The sequence below is a fragment of the Chlorocebus sabaeus genome, chromosome 6, assembly GCF_047675955.1.
Source record: "Chlorocebus sabaeus isolate Y175 chromosome 6, mChlSab1.0.hap1, whole genome shotgun sequence".
Classification (NCBI taxonomy): domain Eukaryota; kingdom Metazoa; phylum Chordata; class Mammalia; order Primates; family Cercopithecidae; genus Chlorocebus; species Chlorocebus sabaeus.
The window spans coordinates 1007390-1022459 of NC_132909.1; the positions used below are offsets into that span (position 1 = coordinate 1007390).

A 15070-nucleotide genomic window follows, 5' to 3' on the forward strand; every position below is an offset into this window, starting at 1 on the left:
CATAGCCCGGCTTAGAGGGAACAACTCCATTCTCCGTGTGATTGTCAGAGCATGGAGCCAGGCAAGCAACCTGGAGGCTTCCATGGGATGGTTCAATGTGAGTGCAGGAGGACACACGGGAGGTAGAGAATCAGAAGGAGCCTGGGTAGCAGAAACCCTAACTTGGAAATGACATCCCCCATCATAGGCTTTACGCTCTGCCACAGTTACCCCATTTTCAGAGGCAGAGTCCTTTGCCCTTGTGCCCTACTTGGAGCTCAACCCTCAGATGTCCTGGCTCTCTGCAACTTTCCTAGTGACGAAGCAATAGGTCCTAATATCCAACAGTCTGAGGTCAACTTTCTGTCTCTGACTTGCCAGGCATTGGTGCCTTCCAAGGTCATGGCTCTGACCTTCACCTGGTAGAAATGTGGATATTTGGGCCTGGCCCAGAGGATGCTGCACCAAGATAGGAGGCTGGAGAACTGTGGGCTCTTGGTCTTGCTGGGTAAAGCTTTATTTGTGTCCCATTTGGGTGACCCTAGTCCTCTGATTCCATCCTGTTGCACACACCTGCCTGGTGAGAAAGGCATCTCAAGCTCTTCTGCCTCTACCCACAGGTCCTGCTGTATTCTCTGTTTTGGTCTCACATTGTTTTGCCTGGTCTCCCTGTGTCAGCACTGGGGATCACTGGGGTAGAAACGGCCCTTTAAACACAAATCCTCACCCTAGTGCCCAGCACACTCTGCCCTTTGAGGTCCTTATTCCAGAATTCAGGCAAGAAAACTTTACTGATCCAGCCTGGTTGGGTCAGGTATCCCCAGAGATCAGTTAACAGGACTGTGAGGGTGGACTGTTCTCAAAGAAAGGGCTGAGTTAGGCAGACCGCCAAGGTAGTATGTCCATCATTATCCCCCAGGTATCTTATTATATAATACTGCCTTTTTTTTTTTTTTTTTTTTTTTGGAGTCTCACTCTGTCGCCCCAGGCTGGAGTGCAGTGGCATGATCTTGGCTTACCACAACCTCCACCTCCCAGGTTCAAACGATTCTCCTGCCTCAGTCTCCTGAGTAGCTGGGATTATAGGCGTGCACCACCACACCCAGCTAAATTGTTGTATTTTTAGTAGATACGGGGTTTTGCCATGTTGACCAGGCTTGTCTTGAACTCCTGACCTCAGGTGATCCACCTGCCTTGGCCTCCCAAAGTGCTGGGATTACAGGTGTGAGCCACCACGCCCAGTTGCTTATTTTTTTAAAGAGCTCCTTGTGTCAGCATGAATTGTCCTCACTTCCTGAGGCCTGTTATACTCTTCCAGTGGTAAGGGAGATGGTTTTAGAGAGCACAGAGGTATGACATCAGGTGGCATTGTTGTAGGGCAGTTGAGCCGCCAAACTGGGGCTTAGTCCAAGAAGGTTCTTAGCTTCACTCAGGAAAGAATTCAAGAGCAAGCTAGTGGTAGATGAAAACAACTTTGTTGAGGCAGCAGGGTTACAGCTCTGTGGCTGCTCCTACAGAGCAGGGCAACCCCATAGGCATTGCGTCCAGAGTATCAGCTCAGGGGGCAGCTCTGCAGTCATATTTACACCCACTTTTAACTACATGCAAAGTAAAGGGTGGGTTATTCAGAAATTTCGAGAAAAGGGATGGTAATTTCCAGGTGTTGTCAAGGTAATGGTAAACTGCCATGGCACTGGTGGGTGTGTATTATGTAGAGATGCTCTCAGTGCCTGTTCCTTGTTTCAGCCAGTCTTCAGTCTCGTATGGAGTCCTGCCTCCTATCTCACTCCCCCATCAGAGATTAGATATTCCTCTTTAATCTTAAGGGGGCTGAGGAAGGGCAGAGGTCCATCTTCTGTGACTGCTTGCTGCTGATTTTATGGGCATAGGCCCTGCCTAGCACTAAAGGAGTAAAGATCCCTGGATACCACATCTAAGGTGCCCAAAGGCAGAACACTTTCATTCTCTGGGACAGTAGATAAAGATGGGTTGGAAAACTTGTGCCAGCATTGTCTTCACCTGGAACTAGATACACCAACCCCTCTGCTGTGGATACTGGTCCATGGGCTGTTAGGAACTGGGCTGCACAGTAGGAGGTGAGTGGTCAGTGAGCGAGCATTACTGCCTGTGTTACCTCTTGTCAGATCAGTGGCAGCATTAGATTCTCATAGGGGTGCTAACCCTAACATAAACTGTGCATGTGAGGGACTGGGGTTGCACACTCCTTATGAGAATCTAGTGCCTGATGATCTGAGGTGGAAGAGTTTCATCCTGAGACCACTCCCCAGCCCCAGCCCCACATACCCCATCTGTGGAAAAATTGCCTTCCATGAAACTGGTCCCTGATGCCAAAAAGGTTAGAGACTGTTGATCCAGAAGACACAAACTTTACTGAGAGGTTAAACAAGCAAGGGTCAAAGAAAATATGTAACAGGGTCACTTGCTCATAGGTCTTTTGAATGTTAACCTATCCAGAGTTGCTAATATATGTGCAGCAGGTTTTATTAATAACTGCACAGACTTTACCTTGTTCTGCTAGTAGATAATACAATGCCAGTCTGTTATCGAGAACTGCATTTGCCAGAGTCTAGAGATTCTTGAATTTCTGGTAGTGCCTGACCTGTGTTGGTGGCTAAAGATTCTAGAGTTTGAGTCAAGTTCTTTAGGGTTGATTTGTGGTAGGCAAAGCCACCCTAAGGTGCTGCTAGTCCTATGGCTGCCCTGATTCCCACCAGAACCAATCCTATTGCTTGTTAACTTCTGGTGTTCCTGGGCCTTATTGGGTTATAGACTGTGACCCTTGGAGGGGCAAGGGTGGCCAACATATATTTATCTTTGTTCCAAGTTTTAGATATATAAGGGAAAGCTACTCCTGAAAGAACAGATGGCTCCCTGGGGAGCCAGGAGTAGTTACAGCATGTGACTTCTCATTCATGGCCACAAACAAAAATGAGTCCAGCTGGAGCATAAATAGAGGCCCTACAGGGTATGATGTCTATCCTTTGCTGCCAAGTTTGGTCTATAGAGATATTCTTCCCCTGTTCCAATGGGGGTGGTCAAACAAACCTTGTTTTCCAGAAGCAAACCCTCCTAGATTAGGCAGTCGTTTTTTTCCCTGTATGTTCTAGTCTGAGAGAAGACACCATATATGGTCTCCTTGCCTGCAAGTGGCATATATGGTCTCCTTGCCATTTACCTTGCTTTTGCCTTGGAAACTTGGTAACTATAGTTAGAGCATCACAAGGAAACGTCTGCTTTTGTGTCATTAACACAGTAGTGGGTGCAAAAGAATCGTTAATGCACTGGAGATATACTCAACTTTTCAAGTCCAGGTATAATGGCAAGTGTGGAAGGGGACGTTCAGGTGGAATCCATTAAGTGGAGGAGAGTTCCACTGAATAAGTAGGGGTTTAGGTACTTTGGGATTGCTATGGTTAGTTAGAAGTACTGGGCAGATGGCTGTGAGATCTTCCAGATAGGCCAGAAGATGGAACTCTAGATCCTGGGGATGTTGATGACAAGTCCAGCAACCATGAAGATGATTCCCTGACACTATAATTTTTGAAATGTTTACTATAGAGGTTTGATCTAATTAGAACAATTTGAGGATTTCTGTCTAAACTTTCACCTAGTGAGAGCTTTATGTCCCTAATGATAGATATTCATGGCACTGTATAGGGGGATATTTCACCCTGAGTGAATGCTCTTCTCCCTCTCCATTTGGGTTGTGTTTTTCCTCCATGTAAAAACTGAGGACTGCTCAATGAATCTAGACAGTTCCATTATGAGACAAGTTAATTTTCTTCTTCTGGAAGGCATACAATGGGGACAACCTATTAATCCCCAAACCTCTCTTTCTAACTTCTTCCTGGAAAGAATTTGGAGTCAGAGTTCTTATTTAACATTTCAGATCTTACAGCATCACCAAGTGAAATAGGATTTTTTCTCCATAAGGAGTCCTGTCTGCCCTCTGTGCAAAACCTTTAGTTCCCCGATTCCTCTCCCTCCTATGTGCCTCTGTTAGGGACTAAGCTCCATGTCCCATCTGTTAACAGCAAAGCTGTACTTTTAACAGTTGGGAGAACAGCCATTCAATCCTTATGTTCTTTTAAGTCACCTGTTTTGCATTGAACTACATTGGTATTTAAATAAAAAGAAGATTTCATATTTGGAAGTCAATCGGTACCATTCTATGGGATTTCAATGTTTTACTAGGGCTATAGCAAGGGAAGCCAGAGATAATATTAAAACACTCCCTCCATTAAAGGGTCTCACCCAAATACAGTATCTCCCAGATCGCTAGGGTATCCTGGGAGCCTTATGGGCCATGTGGGACTAGGAAACCAGCAGGGTGGAGAGGTAGGTTCTCATACAGGTAAGTGTGACTATTACACCCAACGAGCTCTTCCAGATCCACGGGTGAAGGTCATGCTTGCATCCATTGGTGGTGCCTATGATGGTAGCCGGGACCCAGAATATGGGAAGAAAGAGAAGTGGGATGCACTTTCGATCTTTCTCTCCAACCTGGGTCACTCCAAAAAGAGGAAAAAGACCAAGGGACACCTTTTCTCGTAATCTTTTTAAAACAGGTAACAAACCATCTTCAGTCTGCACTCCTCTTGAGTGCATCCTGAGACACTGAGACTCTTTTAACCCTGAGACTGAAGTAAAACAGCTTATATTCTTCTGTACAAGGACAGAGTCATCTTACCAGCTCCAGGATCGATAGGCCTGGACTGCTGAGGGAGGTGTTAATTTCAATAATATCCAACAACTAGATCTTTTCTGTACATGGGAGGGCAAAAACTCTGAGGTCCGCTATCTGCAAGCCTTCTTTGCCCTGTGAAACAGCCCACCTCTTTGTAAGCACTACAAAATTGACTCTGCCCTCTTAACAGTCATATCAGACAAGCCCACAGTGGACAACACCCCAAAGTCAGAAAACGCCCTGGGGGAACATTCAAATCCAACTTCTGGATGCTCTACCTCCCCAGCCTTATCTGGGGCCTCCAATCATCATCTGGGGTCAAATCATCAGCTCCTCCAGCTGTGCCACACAAGAAACCCCAACTTCACTGTTGACTGTCATTGGGAAATGCCCAATGGATGTGGTGCTACTAGAATTCAATTTCCCATATCATTGCAGGACTTTCGACAAATAAAGGGGGTCTTAGGCAAGTTTTCTGATGACCCTGATAGATACATAGAGTCTTTCTAAAATCTGATCCAAATGTTTGATCTTGCATGGGGAGATGTTATGTTACTCCTAAGCCAAACTCTAACTGCTGCTGAGAAACAGGCAGCCCTAAGGCAGCAGAGAGATTCAGAGACAAACAGCATGTATCCTATAGCCAGTCAAAAAAGAAACCCAGTCAAAAAGGGAAAGAGGGTAAAAAAGAGACAGGATTCCCATTCCCAATAGGAAGAGAAGCAATTCCCCTTGAAAACCCTAAGTGGAGACTAGACATCCCATAGATGAGTGGAAAACACTTTCTGATGTGCATTTTAAAAGGTTAGCAAAAAAACAAAACAAAACTTCTTAATTACTCTAAACAATCCATGTTAAATCAAAACCAGATGAAAATCCCTCAGCCATTATGGAAAGGCTGAGAGAGGCCTTTGTGAAACACACCTCCCTGTCTCCCAATTCAATAAAGAGCACGTTTATTACTCAGGCACCCCCTGATATCAGAAGGAAGTTGCTGAAACAGACCCTGTCCAAATGTTTTTGTAATTTTTCTCACCTTCACGTTTAAACTTTGAAGCATGTAAATGACACCCTCCTCTGTGCTCCAACCAAGGAAGTAACAGGAAGGCACTGAGGCTCTCCTCAATTTCTTAGCAGAAATGGAATATAGGACCTCAAAATCTAAAGCTCAGCTCTGTCAGACTTCAGTAAAGTACCTAGGTCTAGTCTTATCAGAAGGGATGAGAGCACCAGGTAAGGAAAGGATTAAGCCAATTTCCTTTAACAGTTAAGGGGATTCTTAGGCATTACTGAATTTTGCAGACTGTGGATACCTGGATATGGTGAAATACCTCGCTCTTTGTACCACCTCATAAAATAAACTCAAGCAGCTAACACTCACTCCCTAACTTGGAAACGTAAAACTCAAAAGCCTTTAACCAGCTAAAACATGTTGGGAGCGAGCCCCCCAAAATCTGGCCATAAACTGGCCACAAAACTGGCCATAAACAAAATCTCTGCAGCACTGTGATACATTCATAATGGCCCTAACACCCAAGCTTGAAGGTTGTGGGTTTACAGGAATGAGGGCAAGGAACACCTGGCCCACCCAGGGCGGAAAACTGCTTAAAGGCATTCTTAAGCCACAAACAATAGCATGAGCGATTTATGCCTTAAAGGCATGTTCCTGCTGCAGTTAACTAGCCCAACCTATTCCTTTAATTCAGCCCATTCCTTCGTTTCCCATAAGGGATACTTTTAGTTAATTTAATATCTATAGAAACAATACTAATGATTGGTTTGCTGTTAATAAATATGTGCATAAATCTCTGTTTGGGGCTCTCAGCTCTGAAGGCTGTGAGATCCCTGATTTCCCACTTCACACCTCTATATTTATGTGTGTGTGTCTTTAATTCCTCTAGCGCCACTGGGTTAGGGTCTCCCTGACTGAGCTGGTCTCAGCAAAAACTAGTATTACTTAAAACACCAGCCCTCAGTCTTCTCATAGGGAAGGCATTTAATCTTTATGTATCAGAAAAAAAGGAAACGGCCCAGGGAATTTTAACTAAGGCTCGACGTCCTGCTCAAAAGCCAGTGGATTACCTAAGCAAGGAACTTGACTTGGTGGTTAAAGGATGGCCAGCCTGCCTCCAAGAAGTTGCAGTGGTGGCTCTGCTTGTGCCAGAGGCCACCAAGTTAATCATGGGAAATAACTGTTTTTTTGTTTGTTTGTTTTTTTGAGATGGAGTCTCACTCTGTCACCAGGCTGGAGTGCAGTGGCGTGATCTCGGCTCACTGCAACTTGTGCCTCCTGGATTCAAGTGATTCTTCTACCCCAGCCTCCTGAGTAGCTGGGACTACAGGCATGCACCACCATGCCCAGCTAATTTTCATATTTTTAGTAGAGATGCGGTTTCACCATGTTGGCCAGAATAGTCTTGATTTCTTGACCTTGTGATCCACCTGCCTCAGCCTCCCAAAGTGCTGGGATTACAGGTGTAAGCCACCAAGCCCAGCCAGAAAATAACTGTTTAGACCCCACATAATATAGCAGGACTGCTATCCTCTAAGGTAAGTCTCTGGCTAACAGACAATCGCCTCCTCAAATATCAGGCTTTGCTGTTAAAGGGATTTACAGTCCAGTAAAAACCTGTCGTTGCCTGAACCCAGCCACGTTCTCCAAAAGTAAACTGGAGAAGCTGAACATGATTGTCAACAGAGAGTGATGCACACCAGTAAAAAAAAAAATGATAAGGATCACTGTTTATATTATCTGTAAAGTTTTAATTAATGAAGAAGAATTTTCTGAAAGAGCACTCAGCTTAATTAAAAGTGGATACCCAAGTTATAGATGTACTTGAAACACCTTTATGTTTTTCTCTTCTTAGATCTTGTTTTTTCTGGAAAAGTTTTGTATCTCAGTCAACTGAATTACTTTTCTCCACTCTGTCTTGCCAATCTTCATGCATGCATGAAAGGCTCAAGGATGACTTCTGGTGGCCTTGGACTATTTGAGAAAACAGACAAGGTGCCACAGATTCAGTTTGGGGGAAATCTCTGTTTTCCTCATGGAACCCCAATAATTAGAGATGGATAAATCCCTCTCAAAATCTGTTTTTGCCTTCAAGCTATGCCTGTTTATTAGGCCCCAGAAACTACATGCTTTCATAGCCTTATTCTTAAAGGGCTCCACCCTGAGCTTCTGGATCTTCTTCTGTCTGTCTGTGTAGTCATATATGTGTTGTGTGATGTCTGTAAAAAAGAGCTCTAAATGATTGGTTTATAAGCACTTAGATCAATTTTTTGTTGTTGTTGTTGAGACAGGGTCTTACTCTGTCACCAGGCTGGAGTCCAGTAGTGCGATCTTGGCTCACTGCAACCTCTGCCTCCCAGGTTTAAGTGATTGCCCTGCCTCAGCCTCCCAAGTAGCTGGGATTATAGGCACACACCATCATGCCTGGCTAATTTTTTGCATTTTAGTAGAGACGGGAGTTCACCATATTGGTCAAGATGGTCTCAATCTCCTGACCTCGTGATCCACCCGCCTCAGCCTCCCAAAGTGCTGGGATTACAGGTGTGAGCCACTGCACCTGGCCGATCAAATATTTTTTGAAAGAATAGTAAAAACTGTAACTCCTCTTAGTTCATGTGACTTTAATCTTTAAAACTAAAACAGTCTTAGGGATTATTGGTAAAACACAAATGTATTCAGGATGTAAATATGTGGTCTAAATTACGCAGGTCAGATACTAGGTTTGCTAAATGTTTTAAGATTGTACTGCTCCTTTGGCCTTTAAGAACTGTTCAACTTGCCTGCTTCACAATGGGTAAAGTCTGGGGACATATGGAAGTAACCATGCACCTAACTTATTCTGGAAGGAGTTAAACTTTATCTGCACCTAGCACATAATTAAAACAACTTATCAGGTTTTACATTAAAGTTAAAAATTGCTAAGAGGTAGGGCCAGGTGTGGTGGCTCACGCCTGTAATCCTAGCACTTTGGGAAGCTGAGGCAGACGGATCACGGGGTCAGGAGATTGAGACCATCCTGGCTAATGTGGTGAAACCCCATCTTTACTGAAAATACAAAAAATCAGCCTGGTGTGGTGGCACGTGCCTGTAGTCCCAGCTACTTGGGAGGCTGAGGCAGGATAATCGCTTGAATCTGGGAGGTGGAGGTTGCAGTGAACTGAGATTGTGCTACTGCACTCCAGCCTGGGTGACAGAGCAAGACTGTCTTAAAAAAAAAATTGCTAAGAGTTACCATTATGACCCGTAATTGAGACTACTGAAATAGATTTACATGCAAGGTGTGTAAAAACAGCAAAATGTGTTTTTTATAAAAAATTATAAGAAGGCATGGCAATGTACATTTTGCCTAGGGATAAATAATTTTTTAAAGTAGATAAAATACAGCTGAAGGTTTAAGCAAATTGGGGCAAAATTGTAAGAATTAATCTTGCAAAGGAAACTCTGTGTGAACATATTGACAAAATTCAAAAGGGTATTATATGATTTTCTGTAAATTGAGCATTGATATAAAAGCACAAGAAGTAATTCTTAATGCACGAATCTACTCTAGCAAAATTTGTAAAGAGTTATAAAAGGTTTGTGAAAATCTCACCTCATTGTCAAATTGGTTAAGATTGGATAGAACTGCCTATAAGGTTTCATTAAAAATTGTCGTTGACGGCCGGGCGCGGTGGCTCAAGCCTGTAATCCCAGCACTTTGGCAGGCCGAGACGGGCGGATCACGAGGTCAGGAGATCGAGACCATCCTGGCTAATACAGTGAAACCCCATCGCTACTAAAAAATACAAAAAACTAGCCGGGCGAGGTGGCGGGTGCCTGTAGTCCCAGCTACTCGGGAGGCTGAGGCAGGAGAATGGCATAAACCCAGGAGTCAGAGCTTGCAGTGAGCTGAGATCCGGCCACTGCACTCCAGCCTGGGCGACAGAGCAAGACTCCGTCTCAAAAAAAAAAAAAAATTGTCGTTGACATTAATAGTACACCAATGTAAGGGTGAAATTTGACTTTCTCTCTCTTGAACACAATTTTCATGTAATAGTAACAGCTAATGAAAGGTTTTTGCTTTTTCAAACTTTTGAGTCATCATTTTGGCAAAATAAATAACATAGTAATCTGGAATTCTATTACATAACATCAAATATTTTAAGCCTGTTAACATATTTAACAGACTTCCACAAATCAATTGTCTTTCCTGATACCTAGCTTTTGGATGCTACAGAGGGCCCCCGGGGGCATCCAGAAAAGAGGTAAGCAGAATTATTTGACATGTTTAGTTACATGGGATTGCCAAAATGATGTCTAATCTTCTTCAGGTTATATTTCAGCAAATACTGTTAATATGTGTTCCAAAATTGCACAGGATTTTGAAAATTCTAATGTCAAAGTATATGCTATCAACCACAATTAAGGTTGTTATGTTAAGTTATTGTAAACCACAGAGATAACCAAATTTTTTGGTCAATCATGTTTTTGACTAACCACTCTGGACATTTTGTAATTTACAGACAATTGTTATCTTGTTTTAATCCTCTTCAAAATATGGTTCATAATCAGATGTAGGACTTTAACACGTATTCTTAAATGCAGGTTTCTGATAACTGAAAAACATACAGGACTCATGAAAAGCTAAAATGTTTATAAATATCAAGCAGAACAACAGTTAACAGAATAGGCTGAACTAATAGAAAAACTAAAATAATATTTTTGACTTTCTCTTGGAACATTGCTGATCCATGTTTTGTTTTTCAGAGTCAAGGAAACCTCTTTTGAGCTAGCTACAACCTTTAACAATAGAGTAAGGTTTACTTCTGTGAACAAAATTTGGAACATGTTTGTTTCTCTCTGCCTTATTTGTTCTTTAAGGACCACTGCAACATGGTCTTGGGAATTATACTTCAAGAAGCCTATAAGGTTAAAGGATGTTTATACTCACAGTGATATAGGAATAGCACTGGGTGGTTGCAGGATGATGGAAAAGTTCAAACAACAAATAAAAACAAGAACTAGGCAAATAAACCACAGGATAACAGAAAACCCAAAATAAGAGAGAGAATGGCCAAAATCCCAGTGGGGATGACACGTCCATGACTCTTCTGGGCAAAATCAAATAAGAGAGAAAGGGGGCAGTAACCAGGTGCATCCGTGAATTTCCTTCCTTTTCCAGAATACGTAATAATTATTCCACTCTCTAATTAAAGAAACACTCACAAAATAGGAATGCTGTGTGGTCACAGGAGAAGGGGGAAAACATCAAGCTATTAAAACTAGCTACCCCAACAAGGGGACTGGGCTGATGAGACCTTAACAAACTGGACGGGGGCTAGGCTGCCCCATGATGCTAGATTTGACCTATTTCCTACCCCAGACCTAATTATACACTTATCGCCGCATTAAATCACACATCCACCAGTGCCAGGCCAAGCCAAGCACGCCCACATTTAGTATAAAGATGGTTGGAACCCCAATTCTAAGAAATTTCCATCTTTTCCTAGGAAAACCTCATGATTATTCCACCCCCTAATTAGAAGAGCCCATAAAATTAGAAACCCAAACTCCATTGTGCATGACCCGCTCTCCCTCGTTCGTCCGCACTTCCCTCCTCTCTTGGGAAAAGTACACTCTTCTCAGAAATGTGTACTTTTCCTTCTCAATAAAAGCTTTTCGCCGTTAGCTTCATTTTGACTTGTCCCTGAATTCTTTCTCGCAATGGTGTCAAGAAGCTGGGCTCCGGAAGTGGGGGGGGGTCTCACGGCCCCTGGAGACCTTCCCGAGCCCTGGGCAACACCAGTCCTCCCAGAGGACGCAGACGTCCCACAGAGGGAACCCCATGAGCACGTCCCGGAAGTGGCTCCACACAGGAACGGGGATCCAGATCGACGCCAGTCCCAGGGACAGTGCCTGGGGTCAGGGTGGAGGAGGACGCAGTAACCAGGCGTAAGATTTTACTAGTACATGGGAATGTCACTGGGTCACTCAGAGGAGGCAAGCAGGGAACCTCGAGGCAGGGTCCCCTTTATCAAACTCGCTCACCTGGGTGCCTGGGCGAGTGCTCATAGCTTGCTTGCAGGGACGTTGAGGCATCCGAGCAATAGGAAGTTTTAAAAATGTACAATCCAATGTGTACACTTGCTCCACTAAGATCATCTGAGATATACACAATCATGCTGTGCATCATAAAAATGGAAAAAGAGCCAAGCCTGGCCCGTCACCGGACAAGACTACATTACCCAGAAGGTAGTGGGGCAACGCGTGCGCCGGACCAACGTCGGCACAGGAACAGGCGTGACAGGCGGTCGCGACACAGGGGCGGGACTTCTGGCCTCGCTGGCGTGGACGTTTGTGGGGTGGCGCGTTGGTCCTCACTCTCGGAACTGTGCTGGGAAGGATGGTGGGGAGACTGGGGCTCACTTCCGCACCGTTGTAGGACCCGGGGTAGGGTGTTGAGTCCGTGGGAGCTGCCCCACGCGGCCTCGTCCTGCCAACGGTCGGATGGCAGAGGCGAAGGACGCAGCGCAGGTGAGCAGATGGGCTCGGCTCCCGCGGCCAGCCGGCCTCAGCGTGCAGGGCCCCACGAGCGGGAAGACGGCGTTTCGGGATCCTCCGCAGTGCAATCCCTGCCGTTGCTTCTCAGAGGCCTAGAACGGGGTCGAGCGGCCCTGAGTCCGGAATGCAGGGCCGGGGTGGCGTGGGGAGCGTCCCCGTTTCTGGGGTGCGGCGTTGGGGTGTGCAATAGGGCTTTTAGGGACCCGGCACACCTCACAGGTAAGAGGAGCGACCGCGGTCCTCCTTGTGACTTCCAGCCGTGTCCTTTTCCGGGCCTGCGACCTTGAACAAGTCCCGTTACTGTCCTCGTCCTTCATTTTTGCACACTGAAAGTAGAAATATTTACTCTTTTCTCCCCTGGGTTGAGGAAGCTTGAACGGCTCCCTGGGTGATGTTTGTGCGTCCGTTGCAGTGCACAGCACGGTCCAGGGACGTCGCTCAGGATGTTGTTTCCGGAGATGCTCCCTGGGCATGTGCTAGGTTTAGAAACTCAACCCCAGCAGGAGTCTGACCCTCTGGCCTCCTTGGCCTCCTGTCTCTACAAAACGAAGGGCAGCGGCTGAAGGAGGTGGGAGGAGCGTTTTTGCAGTTGCTGCTAAGCCAGGGCAGAAAAGGTGGCAGGGCAGGCTGAGGAATTTGTCTTTCAGTTTGGGGCAAGTGACGCTGGGTTGCAACTAACAGTATATTTTCCTGTTTAAGACATTTACTTACAGGTGAAAAACGAGTCCATTAAAATGTTCAGAGGTGATGGTATGTAGGATGTGGTGTCCCTTTGGAGATAACACATGAGGCCCAGGGTTACTCTCTAGCAGTCACCCTGACGACTTTCATGATAGCCCAGATTACTGTCAGCTCCTGTCGTAGTAGTTGATTTCTCATCCACATCTCCCTCCCTCGCTTTATTTCCGACTCCCTCTGGTGTCCGCTGCTTAAAGAGGCCTCGTCTGTTGCACTGTTTAAAGCTGACCAAATCTCTTTGGTCTCCTTGCTCTGTTTCCTTGTCATCTGAATCTTTAAGGCCATCTGACATTGCCTTACTCATTTATTTAGTTGCCTGTTTACGATCTTTTTCCAACCCTAGAATGTGAGTGCCTGTTGCTTCCCTCTCCCAAGACTCAGAACAGCCAGGCTTAAGTACATATATTGTACTTAATAAATGGTTGTTGATTGAATAGGCTTCTCTTTCAGGGACTCCCATCACATTTCCAGTAAATCCACCCCCTCCTGCCAGCATGGTCTGCAAGGCTCTGCTTGGTCTGCCCTTTTGACCATATCTTCCTTCTGCTCTTCCATTCTCCCCTTTCTCACTGCATTCATCCAGGGAGTCCTGAGCTTGCCAAGTTCTTTCCCATTCTTCAGCCTTTGCCCTTGCACTTCCCTTTGGCTAGGACATTGTTCTCAGGTCTCTACAGGGCTGCCCCTCTACACCCATCCTGGCAGTGCTGGCTCTAGCTAAAAGCACCCCTCACTCCCACCTGCCTGCCCTCTGGCAGCTTGGTGAGGTGTTTTAGTGGTGCTCAAATGCTGCTTTTGCTTTTTAAACATGAAGCTGTGCGTGACTTCTAAAGCTCCCTGAGCCTTTGGTTGCTGGCTGTGAAATGGAAGTGATAACGACATTTACCTCTGGGCCTGTCAGGGATTAATAAAGTTCCCAAACACATCAGGCACTTACATGTGCTAGGCATGCCACTGATTGCCTAAGTAAACATTTTCTGTTTAGTTCTTAGAGCTGCCTGCTGAGATGGGAATAATTATTGTATTGATTCGGAAATCGATCCTTAGGGAGATCATGTGACATCATCGTGGTCACATAGCTGGCAAGTGTCAGATTTATTTGCTTTACCACAGCTAAGGAAGGTTTAGCTTGACAGGGACACAGTGAGGACCAGAGGACTTAGTGAAGGGGGTCTGCCCCTCCACACCTGTGGGTATTTCTCGCAAGGTGGAGACGAGAGACTGAAAAAAGAAGTAAGACACAAAATATAGAGGAAGAAAAGTGGGCCCAGGGGACCAGCGCTCAGCATACGGAGGACCCACACCGGCACCAGTCTCTGAGTTTCCTCAGTATTTATTGATCACTGTCTCTATCATCTCAGTGAGGGGGATGTGGGAAGACTATAGGGTAATGGTGGGGAGAGGGTCAGCAGGAAAACATGTGAGTAAAGGACTCTGTGTTATAAATAAGTTTAAGGAAAGGTGCTGTGTCTGGATGTGCACATAGGCCAGACTGACGTTTGACTTTACACAAACATCTCAGTGTAGTAAAGAGCAGTATTGCCGCCAGCCATAAGGCGGTCTTCTATCTCAGTAACTAGAATGTATGATCAGGTTTTACACCGAGAGACATTCCATTCCCAGGGACGAGCAGGAGACAGATGCCTTCCTCTTATCTCATCTGCAAAGAGGCCTTCCTCTTTCATTCCTCCTCCTCAGCACAGACCCTTTATGGGTGTCAGGCTCAGGGACAGACAGGTCTTTGCCTTCTTGTAAGCCATATCTCAGGCTGTCTCAGTGAGGGGAGACCTTGGACAATACCCAGGCTTTCTTGGGCAGAGGTCTCTGCAGCCTTCTGCAGTGCATTGTGTTCCTGGGTACTCGAGACTGGAGAATGGCGATGACTTCTACCAAGCATACTGCCTGCAAACACATTTTTAACAAAGCACATCCTGCATAGCCCTAAATCCTTGAATCAATACAGCACATGTTTCTGCAAGCACAGGGTTGGGGCTAGGGTTACAGATTAACAGCATCTCAAGGCAGAAGAATTTTTCTTAGTACAGATCAAAATGGAATTTCGTATGTCTTCCTTTTTCTGCATAGACACAGCAACA

The 15070-nt window shown here is 45.3% G+C and overlaps 1 protein-coding gene across 3 annotated transcripts in view; it reads left to right on the plus strand.

Moving 5' to 3' along the window:
• The first annotated feature begins 10221 nt into the window (after positions 1-10221).
• Positions 10222-15070, plus strand: part of ZNF550 (zinc finger protein 550) — a 28547-nt gene continuing 23698 nt past the window's right edge. For all 3 annotated transcript variants that reach the window (XM_073015846.1, XM_007998344.3, XM_073015847.1), the window contains exon 1: positions 10222-12212. In XM_073015846.1, coding sequence (XP_072871947.1) covers positions 12186-12212 — 27 coding nt within the window. In that variant the 5' untranslated portion in view covers positions 10222-12185. The remainder of the gene's footprint in view (positions 12213-15070) is intronic.